The sequence below is a fragment of the Dermacentor variabilis genome, chromosome 4, assembly GCF_050947875.1.
Source record: "Dermacentor variabilis isolate Ectoservices chromosome 4, ASM5094787v1, whole genome shotgun sequence".
NCBI lineage: Eukaryota > Metazoa > Arthropoda > Arachnida > Ixodida > Ixodidae > Dermacentor > Dermacentor variabilis.
In genome coordinates, this window is record NC_134571.1 from 57,709,946 (window position 1) to 57,724,656 (window position 14,711).

Below are 14,711 nucleotides of genomic sequence, written 5' to 3' on the forward strand. Positions count from 1 at the left end.
ACCGCAAGGCCTGCTGTTGGGTAAATGTATGAATAGTTCTTAAAATGGATGGGTATAAAATGCAGGTAAACTACTCGATTGTAATTTTTTTTTTATTGAAGTCGATTACCCGTGTGCTATAAATAACAAGGTGGAGCGTTTTGGCGAACTTTCCGTATTGTGGCATCTCTGTTGTATCAAGCCTGCAAAGGTGGAAAACACGCAAGTGAGAAATTTGCCCAGCATACTTATCATAAGAAAGAGGCATTCGCTGTGTTGTCAAAATATGCGGACTCGAGCACAAACTCGGTCTCTAAAAGCGGGCACTGAAAAATAGCGCGATAAAGACGAAACATACAATATTTAATGATCTGTACTGCAGTTAGCTCTTGGGACGGGAACAAACAGCACCTGAACGGGACGAAGTGAGGACGGCAGACAGGGCGCTGAACTGCTAACCACTGGTTTTATGCGGGGAATGCAATATATACAAAATAGGCTCAGCGCACAAGATCAACAAAACATTCGCAGGCATTGCACTCTGTCAATGTGGGCTACTATGGGAGCTGTAAAAAAGACAAAGCACACAACTGAGTGTAAAAGTTTACTTATATTGCAAAATATATACTCTGCGAACACGCACAATCGCTACTGGTAGCGGCTCAACCTGTCGGAAGTGTCCAGATTGAAACGCGCCAAGCGCCTCAAGATGCTGGCTTGCCCGCAAGAAATTCGTAAGGGCGTTCGATATCACTTGTCGGTGCATGCGCCCCTGGCGTAATGGTTTCAGTGTAGGGCTTCTGTGCTTATATGTCCCGTGTTCTAATCTTGCCGGAGGATGATTTTAATAATGTTTACTTAACAGAGCACTTAGCGACAAAGTCGAAAAGACGTTTGAAGCTAGAAGGACGAAGTTTAGGCAAATCCATGCACTTCCCATAATTCCCACGCTGGCTGAACCGCACCGATTGCAGCTCCCTTGTTCACGCTCGAGCCGCCCGTCGCCGCAAGCCGCACCGCACGCGTGCGGTTCGCGCGAAAAATTGCACATATCGACCACTTGTGCAGAAATTTTCGTTTACACTGTGTACATAGTGTAAACCGTACACACTGTAAACGGCGCGCGGTGACGGTGTTATTGCCCTTCGACTTTGTGCGCAACGTCACGGCGACGGCGACGGCAAAAATGCGCCTGAAGTGTCCGTACAATTGCTCTCGCAATAATAATAGCACACTCTGCAATGACCTGCAGTTTGACTAACCAGCAGGGCAGCTTCACTGCTTTATACGTTACTATGCAGAGAAGCTACCTTTAGGGCACGGATTATCAGTCGAGAATTCACGCAATCGAAAAGTGCTCTCTTGGCTCGCCTTCACATGGTTAAACAGCCGAAGTTAAGTTGCCACTTAAAGTAATAACCATATTCAATACATTTCGGCCGTGCATACAGCGTCAGAATCGCAAGCAGTAGATCGTGATGTCGGCAATGTGCGGCAGAGTCACCGTCAATAAATTTGATGTTGATCCACCTAAGAGCCGCGAGCTCATAGGGCAACACCACTAACGATCTTGTGGGCGTAATCAGTGCAACTACGATAAACGAAATTTGCATGAGTTCTCAAGAAACATCATCAGTAGTCTGAGGCAAGTATTCAGGAGGAGGAGGAAATGTAGGGAGGTCAACCTTAAATCGAAGCCGACGTTAACTAATTAAAAAAGAAAACTGAAGGAGCCTCGTTGGCTTGCTTAGTTGATATTACTAGTATGTCGGCCCCACGACCGGCTTTATTACTTGGCGACCTGTTCACCGGCGCCGCCTCCGTAGCCCCCGATTTCTTACTGCTTGTTTAGTTCATTCTTAGTTCGCCCGACCGCCGCTGCTCTCCGTGGCGCTACAACTTACCCCCACGCCGAGTGCGGGCTGGCGTAGCGGTAGCAGTGGCGGCTTCCTCGTTGTGTTTTTGTGCGCGTCTGAACACCGTGTTTCCGGCTGTTCTGATTGCTGCCCGCATACGTGCCAAGAACGCAATTACTGCTGAGAGCCTGAACATTTCGTGGGCAGTTTCGAAGCCTTCGAGCCAGCACACTGGCAATGATTACTGGCTTCTTGGTCAGAGCCGTGCAAGATTGCATTGCATGTGAGGGCTGCCTGAGTAATTTGAGGGCACCAGCTTCTCAGTCTACCACTACTGCCATCATAGCAGGCATGGACCGGGGAGGGCTATCGTACCCTACCTTAGCTTTCGTAGGGTTCGTCAGCCGCCTGGAAGGTGCTGCATCAAGTGTGGCTCCTGTGCTTGTTAGGGGGCCAACGCCGCTTAAGAAGTTTGCAGACCTAGTGCTGCCGTCACTCACAAAAAATCCGCTGTTTGTGTGCTCGAAGGACACCACAGAGCCTCACAGAAGGGCACTGCTAAAGCTGATTGTCCACAAGTTTATGAGGCCATTTTTGTCTAATTTTGCCTCTGATCTCACAGAAGAGCACGCCAAACGGAAATTAATTAATGCCAAACCGAAATCTCGAAAGGTCCTAAAAGTGTAAGGATCTGGCTGACCTGAAATAAAGTTCTGGCCACGACCGGCTATTGTGTCTGGCAAACAAGCTTTTCTAGTCTGGTTTAAATTATTCATTTTTCATGTAGAGTGCGTCTTGAAATGATTAACAATCGGGTGAATGCTCCTGAAAATGAGTAAGTGTGCATGGCGCGCTTTTTGCCGTAAATTGGCGGAAAGTAGCGCGGCTTCGCCCTGGGATGCTGCTAGGCACAGAGCAGAAGCAATCATGTTGAGATTGTGCAGCTGTACGCGCAAAAAAGCCTCTCGAGTAGCACCAGAGCCGCGCCCACCACTACAACCGCTCTTTGAGCTTGTTTAGCTGCAAAACTGCTGCGCTGAGAAAGAAAAATATTACCGCTATCAGCCGTTAGTCGGGTACAGCTTTTTGTGGCCATGCAGGGGAATTGCTACGAGCGCGAGACGCCTGCTTCTGCGCTGTTCTCGCACGCTCATGAGCCAGAGACTTAAGCGTGTTAGCTGACAGCTCGCGCTCTTAAGAGGAAGCTTTAGCTCGAGTGCTCCTATCTAAATACATGTAAAAGGAGAATTCGTTTTTCTCGGCAACCACTGCACCAAATTTGACGAGGTTTGTTGCATTTAAAGGACAAACTTAAAATCTAGTGACTGTTGGTTTCGAATTTTTGAGTTAGATTGTCAATTTTTTATTAAAAATTGGCAAAAATCAGAAATTTTCAAAAAACGAAACTATCAAGTTTACAACTCTGTAACTTAACCACTAAAATTGATAATACAATTCTGTGAATTGCATCTAATAGTACATCTAAAGCGGACAAAATTGATCTGTTACATATGAATATAAAAAAATTTACTCATATGGAAATACAACTTTTGCAAAACCGTTGTAACCAACGTAACAAATTCACGTAAGATGTAAAATGATATTTTGAATTTGTCCGCTTTGAATGATCTAATGAATGTCGTTTACAGAACCGCGATATCAGTTCTTGATGCAAAGCTATGAATTTCTAAACTTCGTGATTCTATTTTTTTCAAACGGTCAAATATTTGAAAATCGTTTTAAGAAAATTCAAGCCCTTAATCGAAATTCCGCTTTCAACAGTCACTAGAATTTAACTTTCTCTTTCAAATGCGACAAACTTCATCAAAATCGGTCCAGGGGTTATCTCATAAAAACGTTTTTGCGTTTTACATGTATTTGAATAGGCCGCGTCGGAGGGGGCCCGAGCTAAAGCTTCCTCTTAACTACCACTGTATACAGAAAGCTGTCCACGATTATTGCATCTTATAAATATTAACACGTCTTTGCGGTGCGTGCTTAAAAAACGATGCGGTTTAACTCGGCCTACCGGCAACACGATAACGCAAGCGTACTGAATTTAACAGAAGCGCACGGCGGGCGCTGCCGAAATGAGGGTAAGTTGTGGCGCCACCTGTTGCGGCGCGCCGTCCCTCCTGAACAGTCACGTGGTATTTGCGCGGACACGCGCCGCCATAGGAGCCGGCGTAGTGAGCAGGTCGCGAGTAATAAAGCCGGTCGTGGTCGGCCCAAAGGCCCATAATATTTCTTAAATATTCTTGCTCATCTTGCTGTTGTTAATTGGTGCTAAAAAGAGGTTTTGTGAACAGTGCGGGCTTTGAGCCATTATTGAGTATTTTTTTCTCGTTCTTTTTTTTTTCCTGCGTTCCTTCTTTTATACGCGCAACTCTTCCTAACATAGTCATGCACCAACTCGCCCAGCGAGAAGTTACTTAAACCACCAAGAATGGTAGGCCCCAATACCCGTTTATTATAGATAAAACATTTGCAAGAGCCCGGGGCAGTAAGCTTATAAAGCAGCTATTTGAACACCATGTTTCGGAAGCATGTGCAAGAAGCAATATGTCATTTTTATTGCACGTACTTCAACTTGTGCGATTGAAATCCGCCACCCTGCTAGGAAGCGTTTCTTTTGAAGTATTTCGGAATTTTCATAAATTGCCTGTGGCAGATGGCATATTTGTTGTCCTCGAACTGGATTATTCGAAAAGGCGGGTATTACTAGCACAACAAATCGAAACACATATTCAACTAATTATCAAAATACACTAATTAACTTGCTAATTAATGTCTTTACGGCACGTATTGCAATTTAAAATTTGTAGCCAGTAACTTTGCAAGACAAATCCACTTGAAATGAATCTGTAGGATGACGCCAGTTTCGAGGTATTATTTTCCTGAGGCGAAATACATGGGCGTTCCAAGTTACTCTTGTGCTCAATGCGTAAAAGAGCGTTTCTTTTTTTTAAAAGGTAAGTGTAACTAGAGTGCATTTTTACGACGAGTATGATGGCGCAAAGCTCCAAACATGTCATTCTGGAAATTCATTCCAAGCGGATGCGCCTTGCAAACTCGCCGGTAAATTGCAACATGTGCCGTGAAGTAAATTATAAAGAAATTAATTAGTGAATTTAGATAGTTCGTTGAATATGGCTTTCGATTTCTCGTGCAAGTAGTGTCTGCCCGTCTGAATCATCTAGCTCAAGGACTAGAATTACGTTATCTGCAACGGGCGATATTTTTTTTTAATTTACGCGAAACTTAAATATGATCACTCCGTATATTTCTCCAACTAAAAGAAAACTATATTTCACGGTCACTAACTTCAAAGGCTTACGAGTGTGTCACTAACACGTCTGCACATTACCCCTCCCTGACCTCGCCCCTCTATCCGACGCGATACGTTGAAAACCGTACTAATGGTGCTGCTACTTCTAAAATAACTTCTAAAGCCACAAGTGCAGGCAACGCATGCGTGAAAAGTTCGAGAAAAAGTGGCCAGATGAACCGAAAACCGTTATTGTTTTTTTCGGTTTCATTCCAGAGGAAAAAAGAAAGAAAAGTTCTAACTTTCCATTTCAGTTCTGGTTCAAGCAAAAATAACACCTCTCTTTATCTGTTTGTTTGTTTTTGGTTCAGTTCCAGTTCGATACCCTGCATTCAGCTGTGTGCTCCGGAAAGAAAAAGAAAAGGGCGATTCTAGAAATTATACTGGTTCCGATTCTTACGGGGAACATTAAATGACTAACGCTGCGTGGCAGAAAAAAAAAACGCTGTAATATGCGCTACAGGCACTGACCAATTGCTGACTTCCATACGTACCGAACCTAACCATGCCCGTAGCCTCCTCCATGGTGTCCGTAGTGTCCCTTGTGTCCGCCGTAGTGGCCGTGGCCGTACCCTCTGTTGCCGTGCCCGTAGCCGTGGTGACCATGCCCGTGGTTGGAGCCGCCGTAGTGTCCCCGCTTGTGTCCTCCGTAATGACCGTGGTCGCCGTACGAGTCGTGCCCGTGGTGGCCGTGCTTGTGTCCGCCGTAGTGGCCCCTGTTGCCGTGGTGTCCCCAATGGCCGTGGCCCTCGCCGTGTCCCCCGTACCCTCCGTGGCTCCCACCCCCTCTGTCCCAGCCCCACTTGCGTTCGTGGCCATAGCCCCGGTCCTTCCAGTGCTGACCGTGGTGCTTCCAGTGTCCGTGCCTGTGGCCGTGACCCCCGTGGGCACCGTGGTTGGAGTGGCCCCCATGGTGGCTCCCTCCCCAGCCTCCGTAGCCGCGGTTTCCGTGGTGGCCGTGGCCACCGTAGTGACCACTGTCGTGGTCCCCGTAGTGCTTGTTGCCGTGACCGTGGCTGCCGTGGCCGTAGCCGTGGTTGTCGTGCCCGTATCCGTGACCGCCGTGGTGGCTGCCGTGACCTCCGTAACCGCCGTGACCTCCGTGGCCTCCGTAACCCCCGTAGCCTGTCTCTAGGGCGACGAGATCGTTGTTGAGCTTACTTTCGCTTTCCACCGCTTTCGTTTCCGACGAGGCTATGGCGACGGACTCTTGCAAACGATCCTTGCTTTCTTTGCACAGAGTTGATTCGCACGAACAGAGTAGAAGAAACAAGGAAACCCGTAGTATCTGAAAACGAGGAACGTTGTTGTTAAAATATCGTCATTTAAAAGAAATCCCGAAGGCCCCGTATATCAAGGACGCTTTGCTCTGTTAGCGTATCGCGAGGGGAGTTGTATCAGTGTCAGAGCACCCACGAAATTGTTTCAATCCTTGCCGAAACGAATGGAGACATCTTGCGAGCGGGCGAATGGAGCACTACCGTAAACCCAACACCATCGACGCCTGAAATGAAGTCCTGGCAAAGACGCTGTCAGCGTATGCTTTGTAGGCGTGTCCTATCAGGTCTTAGGAAAGATGTGGGCCTGAACGAAGTTTCTAGTTTTCAACGCCACATTTCTGGTATGTGTCTCCTACGGAACTTCCCTGGGCCACTGACAGACCGCGTTGAGTGAAGACGCTACCAACGGAGGTGGTGTGACGTCATTTGTTGACGACCGATGGGTCATTTCAGTAGCCGTCGGAGAAGAGATGTACGCGGTGGACGCGTAACAGGAATATTAAGCCAAGACGACTATGACTATGTGCTTTACACACCGCTCTTGTCTACTCAGGATCTGCCCAAGAACCTTAGCGGCCATTTTATCCCTGCATCGACAAGTTTCGGCTGCACTCTAACTCAGCCTAACTATATAGTGTTCGAAGTGAAAACAACTCATTGAATACGTCATCGTCTGTTGCCAACAGACTGTTGGCAACGGTTCGCAAAGGAAGCTCCGCTTGAATTATTGATCTATTCGAAGCGCATTCATTGCATGCTTGTTGCGGTCTTTCACGTATTACTCGGGCATATGGTTTGGTGCTCGAAGTTCATCATGTTTCACTGCTCGTGCGTTCATTATGCCCGTCATGTGCCGCTGCAGGGCGCACAAGCGCGCAAAGGACATGACGCTTGGCGAGGGCAGTGTAGGCTAAGCTGTGTACACGAGTATATGACGCGCACAACGCCTAGTTTTGCCCACTGAAATTGAACCTATATCCTGCACGTGTTGTCGAGCGCTGCTGCACAGACGCAACTCACCTTCGGCGCACGGCCCATGGTTTCCACGCTGGCCGCGTGTCCGGCAAGCTTCACTGCAGTTTTCCTCACAATTCCCTTTTATACGGGGGTTGTACCGCGTCTCCGCGTTCTACAGGCGTGGCGGCCCACGTGGTCCTCGGAGATGTCGTCGAGGCGCCCCTCAGTGAGAGCGTGGCCGATCTGCTCGGTTCGAAACAGTTGACTGGTCACGAAAAAAGAAACAAGGGAGAACAATGCCGATTCCTGCTCTCTCTCTTTTTTTTTTTTACGTATGCCCTTTAAATCTTTTTCTTTCTCTCTTTTTTTTCTTGGCATCAGCTGTAGCACAACCGAAAATCGTTCGGAAAGGGCGCAGTCAAATATCCGCGTTCCCTTTACGCGAAGTAATTGACGGTTTCCGCAAGCGCCTTAAGCGGAGGCGTCGTCGTATTCGAAATGAAAGGGGCAGTTCCAAGCACGTACGCACCAAGGTTAGTTCTTTCTTTTTTTTTTTTCCAGAGAATCGTCTCTCGGAAACTCTTGTGCTTTGGGCGAACTTGTTATTCATTGTGTTCCTCGGTCACCAGAGCAAGCAGTGAAAGCGCTCTTGGTGTTGCCCGAACAAATGCATTCTCTTATCGACCTCCTCAAACACCTCCCTCTCTTATTTTGTGGGATTTTTCTTTTATTCGCTTTCCTTTTTTTCTTTCTTTCTTTCCTTTTTTTTTCTACTTTTCCCCCTCAGTCTTTCAGCACTGTAGGAGTCACTCTTGTTCGAGGTCTACGTTCAGCTTCGCCAGCAGAGCTGAAAAATGCCCTCCGTCGGCCGCGGTAAAACCCCAAGGGCCGACATCGCAGTGCACTGCGCGTGAAAGTTGTCCGGTGTCAACTTGTGTCGTGCGCTTTTCGGCTTCTTTACGCGCGAACTAGTCGTTACATGATAATTATGTAACAGGTCGCACCTCTTTAGCTTCGGCAAATGTAGCCAGAGCTCACAGACAACGAAAGTGTGGTGAGAGACGGCGGGTAAAAAGAGGACGGAGGGGAACGCCTGAAGAAGGCATTCTGAGACCGTACGCTGTATCGCTCGTATAACACAGGTGTTCCAAAGGAGAATTTCTGGTGAATGTTAGACACAGCACGACACAGATTCATCATTAAAAACACAACACCAATACATCATTCACGGCAGTGGCATTCGGGATCTATGCGATGATTATATATATATTAACTGATTCATTAACACTTATGCGGCAGCAATGGAGGATATGTCCCTAACGGAAATACTGGAGCCGCTTACTACGCAAAGTACCCACTCGTGTGCTAGAAATTTCAAGCCCTGCGCCCATGCCCTGCACCCCTTTCTAAATACTATATGTGCTTTATTAAGGGATATCCGAAATTTCGTAAGCAGGCTTTACCACACCTCTAACTTGCCCTAACCAAGATGGCCGCGTTCCAGCTAGTAGAACTGTTAAACCTGAGACACGCGTTTTCAAAGTTTCGATGGTGCGAGGGAGGGAAGGCAGCAGGAATTGTGTGTCAGCAGCCCGCAAGCTGACACCCTAATTACGATTCTAACTCTAGGTCCGCCGTCGTGGATAGCTCAAACTAGCCGCGGGAAAGCCTGCTTACGGAACTTTGCAAGGAGGAACGTAGCCTCGAACCAGCGCGCTGCGCCTCTCTCCTCCTCGCAAGCAAAAGGAATCGGAAGCAAGCGTGAAGTGCATCTTCAGCCGCGGCGACTTCGTGGACACCGCCGCTGCGAGAGCAGAGAAGTGTCCGCTTTGTATTTCCAGCAGAAACGGAAAGGACTTTGCCATCGCGTGTATGTTCGGAAGCTTTTGATCTTAGTGAGCGCTCGGCGATGAACTCGGAACTCGGCACCCATTATCGAACTGGGATATGAAAGAAAGGTGTGTATTCGTTCGAGTCGGTCAACTATTGCGAATGGATGAAGTGAACTATTTCTCCGTGCATGTACATTAAACATACTGTGTTCCAACGTGTCCTAAGATTATCATGCTTGGCAACCAACGTTGTGGTGAAAGTCGGCCGAGGACGTATTATGAAAGCACTACGTGCCGACTAAGAAATACAGGTGTGTTCTTTTCCATTCTGTAACCAAAGCCATGCTTACCGTGTGCCGGCCGGCCCTAGTTCACACGGGCTCTCCCGTGCTTCCGAATATCGCCGGGAAGCTGTCGACGCCGCTCATCGCGCGCTGTATTACTGCAGAAAATAAAGTTGCTGTTGCAAAAAGCAGTTGTGCGTTTTGCAGCTCTCTCGAGTAGGCGATGTGCCCTTGCACGCGTGAGGCTTATAACACTTGAAAAAACAAGGACGAAAGGAAGACGTGGAGACACCGTCTTTTTTTCGTCCTTCCCTTTTCACGCGCTATAAGCCTCACGATGTCATACCAACAAGTCCGAATCACTGCATTACAACGCTTGCACGCACAGGCATTATTCGAGACCTAAGAGTGCGCATAATCTTTCAACGCGTTGTGTGCGTCGGGTTGATCGTGACATATTCGCGGCCGCTGTCATCAGCTCATTTTATTCATGCTAACAGCCCTTTCGGTCAGGTTAGTTTACAATTCTTTATTTTGTAAAGCTTGATGCCCGAGTGCCAGATAAACAATGTTTATAATATCGTGCGGCGACATATTTAGGATCACGAAAGCTAGCGAAACGTGCTTCCTCGGAGCTTCGCAGTTATCTGGATTGGTATGTACGATGGTGCGTCACACCACATGGCACATGGAGATATCTCTGATTGTTGTCGCCTGGGTGATACCTTAATAGAGTTCAAGGCTAGACACACTATTATAACGCATTACATGTATACGTTACGTATCGACAATGTTCATACTTGACTCACGTTCTATTTCGCTCGTGGGCAGAGCTGCAGGAGCGCCTCTAGGCCCATCGCCGTTCGATATTGCAGCTATATCGAAGCTAAAAGCTAAGTGACGTCACGCTAAGAAGTTTCCCAATCCAAACAACTTGTTGACACCTTTCGGGAAAGCACGAAAACTTGCCACTCGTCGTCAACAGCGCGTTCGCCCTGCACCCTCCATGGAGCGTGATCCCACATACCAGCATGGCGCCGGATGATAGACAGCGCTGTGATCGCAAAATGGCGGCTCCCTGAATAAAACGGTCTATAGTACAGCGGGCTAGATTGGTGTTCCGGCTAACTTTTGCTAAGTCCTGAGAAAAATTGTTGCTCAGAAAAGTGTTAATCGGAGCAGTTAATGAGGCAACGAAGTGAAGTGCTCTGAAGGCAATGTACGCGACCAGTGCGAACTCTTTCCTTTGCTCTCGCTTACAGTCCCTCATTCCCCGTTCACCGTGCAGGGTAGTAAACTTAGAGAAAGTCTATTTAACTTCACTATCATACCTTCTTTGATTTGATTCCCCTTCCTCTCTCTCTCGCTGGGCTATACCTTGCAGCGTTATCTGCATGGTCCTCTTACAGTTCAGTTCAATTCCGCTAACCCTTCATTCTCATAAATACAGGAGCGGGTTTCATAGTTCGAAAGTCTGAGAGTTCGACGGCTCCTGTTAGTGCGGACAACAGAGTAGCAATACTATGCAGGGAACAACAGCATATAATCTAAAAATAACTGATGTCACGCAAAGCGCAATACATGAAATAGATCAAATAAAAACAACGTTACAATACGCAGTAAAAAACTGCGTATAGCATAAATAATACAAAAAAGAATTTGTATTCAGCAAATACCAGGTCAATGTCCTTTTGAATGAGCCCATCAACCTTCGCTAATAATGTTTGTTTATGCGCTCGTCGCGTCCTCTCCGCACGATAACTCGATGAGTTAATGTCGTCGCATAATCGGCTGGTCGCTTCGCGCAGCACTCCGACAACGCTTCAGAGGTCGTGCAAGTAAAAAAAGAAACAAGCTTCACTGCGAGCCAAACGGGGCTCAAATGGCAAAATAATGTTAATATGGTTCAAAGAAACCCAATTAACTTTATTCAACTGGCACACATCCCAGTAAAGGCACTGTGAATTTTTTTTTTAATTTGACAGTTGTGACTGGTGGCGCAGGTAACGTCTGCCTCTTCAAGAAATTCATTCAACTGGAACAGGCAATCTCTTTCTTTCTTTTCTTTTAAGCAAGCTGCGTTCGGTCAAGCACCCTCGCATAATATGTCAGCAGCTATACGCGAAGGCGGTCTGCATCGCTCAGCAAGCGTTTCCCCCGCCGTTGCACTGCGCCAAGCAGCGGTGTAACGAGCGGCCGCTGACCAAGCTGATTCGCCGCTTGCTGCTATCGCGTCGCGCGCGTGTCCCGGGCGACGTCGCTTGCACGAGAGCGCCCCTACAGCGTCGAGCGCCGCGGAAGTCACATACACTCGATGACGCGAAGCGCGCATGGCGGCGAGAGAGAGAGATGGGGAGAAGGAAGAGGACAGCAAAACGAGAGCGCATGTAGCACCTCTCAAACTTCCGCTCGGGCGAAGGAAGAGGGAAGGAGGTCCCATCACCGGAACGCGACACGCATGAGATGGCGAGGTGTGCGGCGGCGATCGAAAGCAGCAAAGGGGTGCATGAGACTGCTGCTTACATGCGGGGTGGGGTGTCTGTTCGGCTGGAATGTTTCTTGCTACGCGACGGAGCACATGGCCAAAGCAAGGGGAACTCGACAGACTCCTTTCCTCCCGTAAGATCTTTTGGATTAAATTAGACATCCGGCGCGCTTAACGAATACCTGTATTCGTCTGCAAGACGTTGCGCGCAGACGCGCTATGTAGGTAATCAGAGAATCGCCCACGGCGCTGAAGTGGGTCGTTGAATCGATGTCGCAGATGAACACGAAACATATAGCGGAGATTTGCGGCGTCCTTGAATGAAACGCATTTCTATCGACGGTTCGATGGACGCAGTGACACGTGGGTGACGCAGCAGAAAGTTGAGCACACAAGTCGCATGTCCTTCGTAGCACTGTCAAAGCACTCTTGCACTGGCGACCAAGCATGAAAAAAAAAAAATGTTACCGGGTTTTACGTGCCATGCATCCATGGCGCAGAGGTAGAGCATCCGCCTCGCGTGCAAAAGGACCGTGGTTCAAATACCGGTGCCGCGCAATTTTCCACCGGATTAAAAAAAAAAGAATCCGCGTGTTCATAAAATTGTATACACAGGCCTGGAGTGTGGCCTGATCCCGGTCAGCAGAACCGGTAACGTACTCCCTCACCAGAGCAGGATTGGCCACCCTGGTGCAATACTTGGCCACAACCTCGTATATGAATACAACGATCAAAGCCCGGCCCCTCGGTCCCCAGCAGCAGCGAAGCAACTGACCACGGTGGCGGTCAGACCTGTGACGCAGCGGAGGGTGCTATAAAATCTCTGCATCCGGACAGGCCGCCATTGGAATCTGAACCTAGGAACGCTTAACGCTAGAACGTTATCTAGTGAGGCGAGTCTAGCAGTGCTATTGGAGGAATTAGTGGGCATTAAATTGGATATAACAGGGCTCAGTGAGGTTAGGAGGACAAATGAAGCATATACAGTGCTAAAAAGCGCGTACGTCCTGTGCTACTGGGGCTTAGCGGGAAAACGAGATTCCTGATAGTAAGGATATAGCTGGTAACATACAGGAACTCTATAGCATTAACGAGAGGGTGGCAGGTCTTGTTGTGAAAATAAGAGGTGCAAATTGAATGTCGTACAGGTCTGCGTGCCTACATCCAGTCCTGATGACCAGCAACTCGAAAGCTTCTAAGAAGACGTGGAATCGACGGTGGGTAAAGTCAAAACAATATACACTATACTGATGGGCGACTTCAATGCCAGGGTAGGCAAGAAGCAGGCTGGAGACAAGTCAGTGGGGAATTATGGCATAGTCTCTGGAATAGCAGGGGAGAGCTATTAGTAGAGTTTGCAGAACAGAATAATATGCTGATAATGAATACCTTCTTCCCCAAGCGGAATAGCCGAAAGCGGACGTGGAGGAGCCCGAGTGGCGAGACTAGAAATGAAATAGACTTCATACTCTGCGCTAACCCTGGCATCATACAATCAATCTTTATCAATCTTTATTTAGCATTCATTCATTTACAAAAATGAACACTAGGACAAGAACTAAAAGCTGCAACTAAAAGTGCTCGGCAAGGTGCGCTTCAGTGACCATAGGATGGTAAGATCTCGAATTAGCCTAGACTTGAGGAGGGAGAGGAAGAAACTGGTACATAAGAAGCCGATCAATGAGTTAGCGGTAAGAGGGAAAATAGAGGAATTCCGGATAGAGCTACAGAACAGGTATCCGGCTTTAACTCAGGAAGAGGACCTTAGTGTTGAAGCAATGAACGACAATCGAGTGAAAAAGAAACTAGGAATAGGCAAGAATCAGATGTATGCGTTAAGAGACAAAGCCGGCAATATCATAATATGGATAAGATAGTTCAAGTGACTGAGGAGTTCTATAGAGATTTATACAGTACCAGTGGCACCCACGACGATAATGGAAGCGGGAATAGTCTAGAGGAATTTGACATCCCACAAGTAACGCCGGAAGAAGTAAAGGAAGCCTTGGGAGCTATGCAAAGGGGGAAGACAGCTGGGGAGGATCAAGTAACAGCAGATTTGTTCAAAAATAGTGGGCAGATTGTTTTAGAAAAACTGGCCACCCTGTATACGCAATGCCTCATGACTTCGAGCGTACCGGAATCTTGGAAGAACGCTAACATAATCCTAATCCATAAGAAAGAGGACGCCAAAGACGAAAAATTACAGACCGATCAGCTTACTGTCCGTTGCCTACAAAGTATTTACTAAGGTAATTGCAAATAGAATCAGGAACACCTTAGACTTCCGTCAACCAAAGGACCAGGCAGGATTCCGTAAAGGCTACTCAACAATAGACCATATTCCCACTATCAATCAGGTGATAGAGAAATGTGCGGAATATAACCAATCCTTATATGTAGCTTTTATTGATTACGAGAAAGCGTTTAATTCAGTCGAAACCTCAGCAGTCATGCAGGCATTACGGAATCAGGGTGTAGACGAGCCGTATGTAAAGGTACTGAAGGATATCTGTAGCGGCTCCACAGCCACCGTGGTCCTCCACAAAGAAAGCAACAAAATCCCAATAAAGCAAGGCGTCAGGCAGGGAGATACGATGTCTCCAATGTTATTCACAGCGTGTTTACAGGAGGTATTCAGAGACCTGGATTGGTAAGAATTGGGGATACGAGTTAATGGAGAATACCTTAGTAACTTGCGATTCGCTGA

General features: G+C 47.5%; 1 protein-coding gene across 1 annotated transcript; it reads right to left on the reverse strand.

Annotated features, from left to right (window-relative positions):
• Nucleotides 1-108: 108 nt before the first annotated feature.
• Nucleotides 109-7,705, reverse strand: LOC142577773 (uncharacterized). Its single transcript, XM_075687226.1, has 3 exons — nt 7,464-7,705; nt 5,658-6,451; nt 109-182 (listed from the first exon to the last, which is right to left on the reverse strand). The coding sequence occupies exons 1-2, from the start codon at nt 7,479-7,481 to the stop codon at nt 5,663-5,665; spliced, it is 807 nt and encodes a 268-aa protein (XP_075543341.1). The 5' UTR covers nt 7,482-7,705; the 3' UTR covers nt 109-182; nt 5,658-5,662.
• Between the last annotated feature and the right edge of the window lie 7,006 nt (nt 7,706-14,711).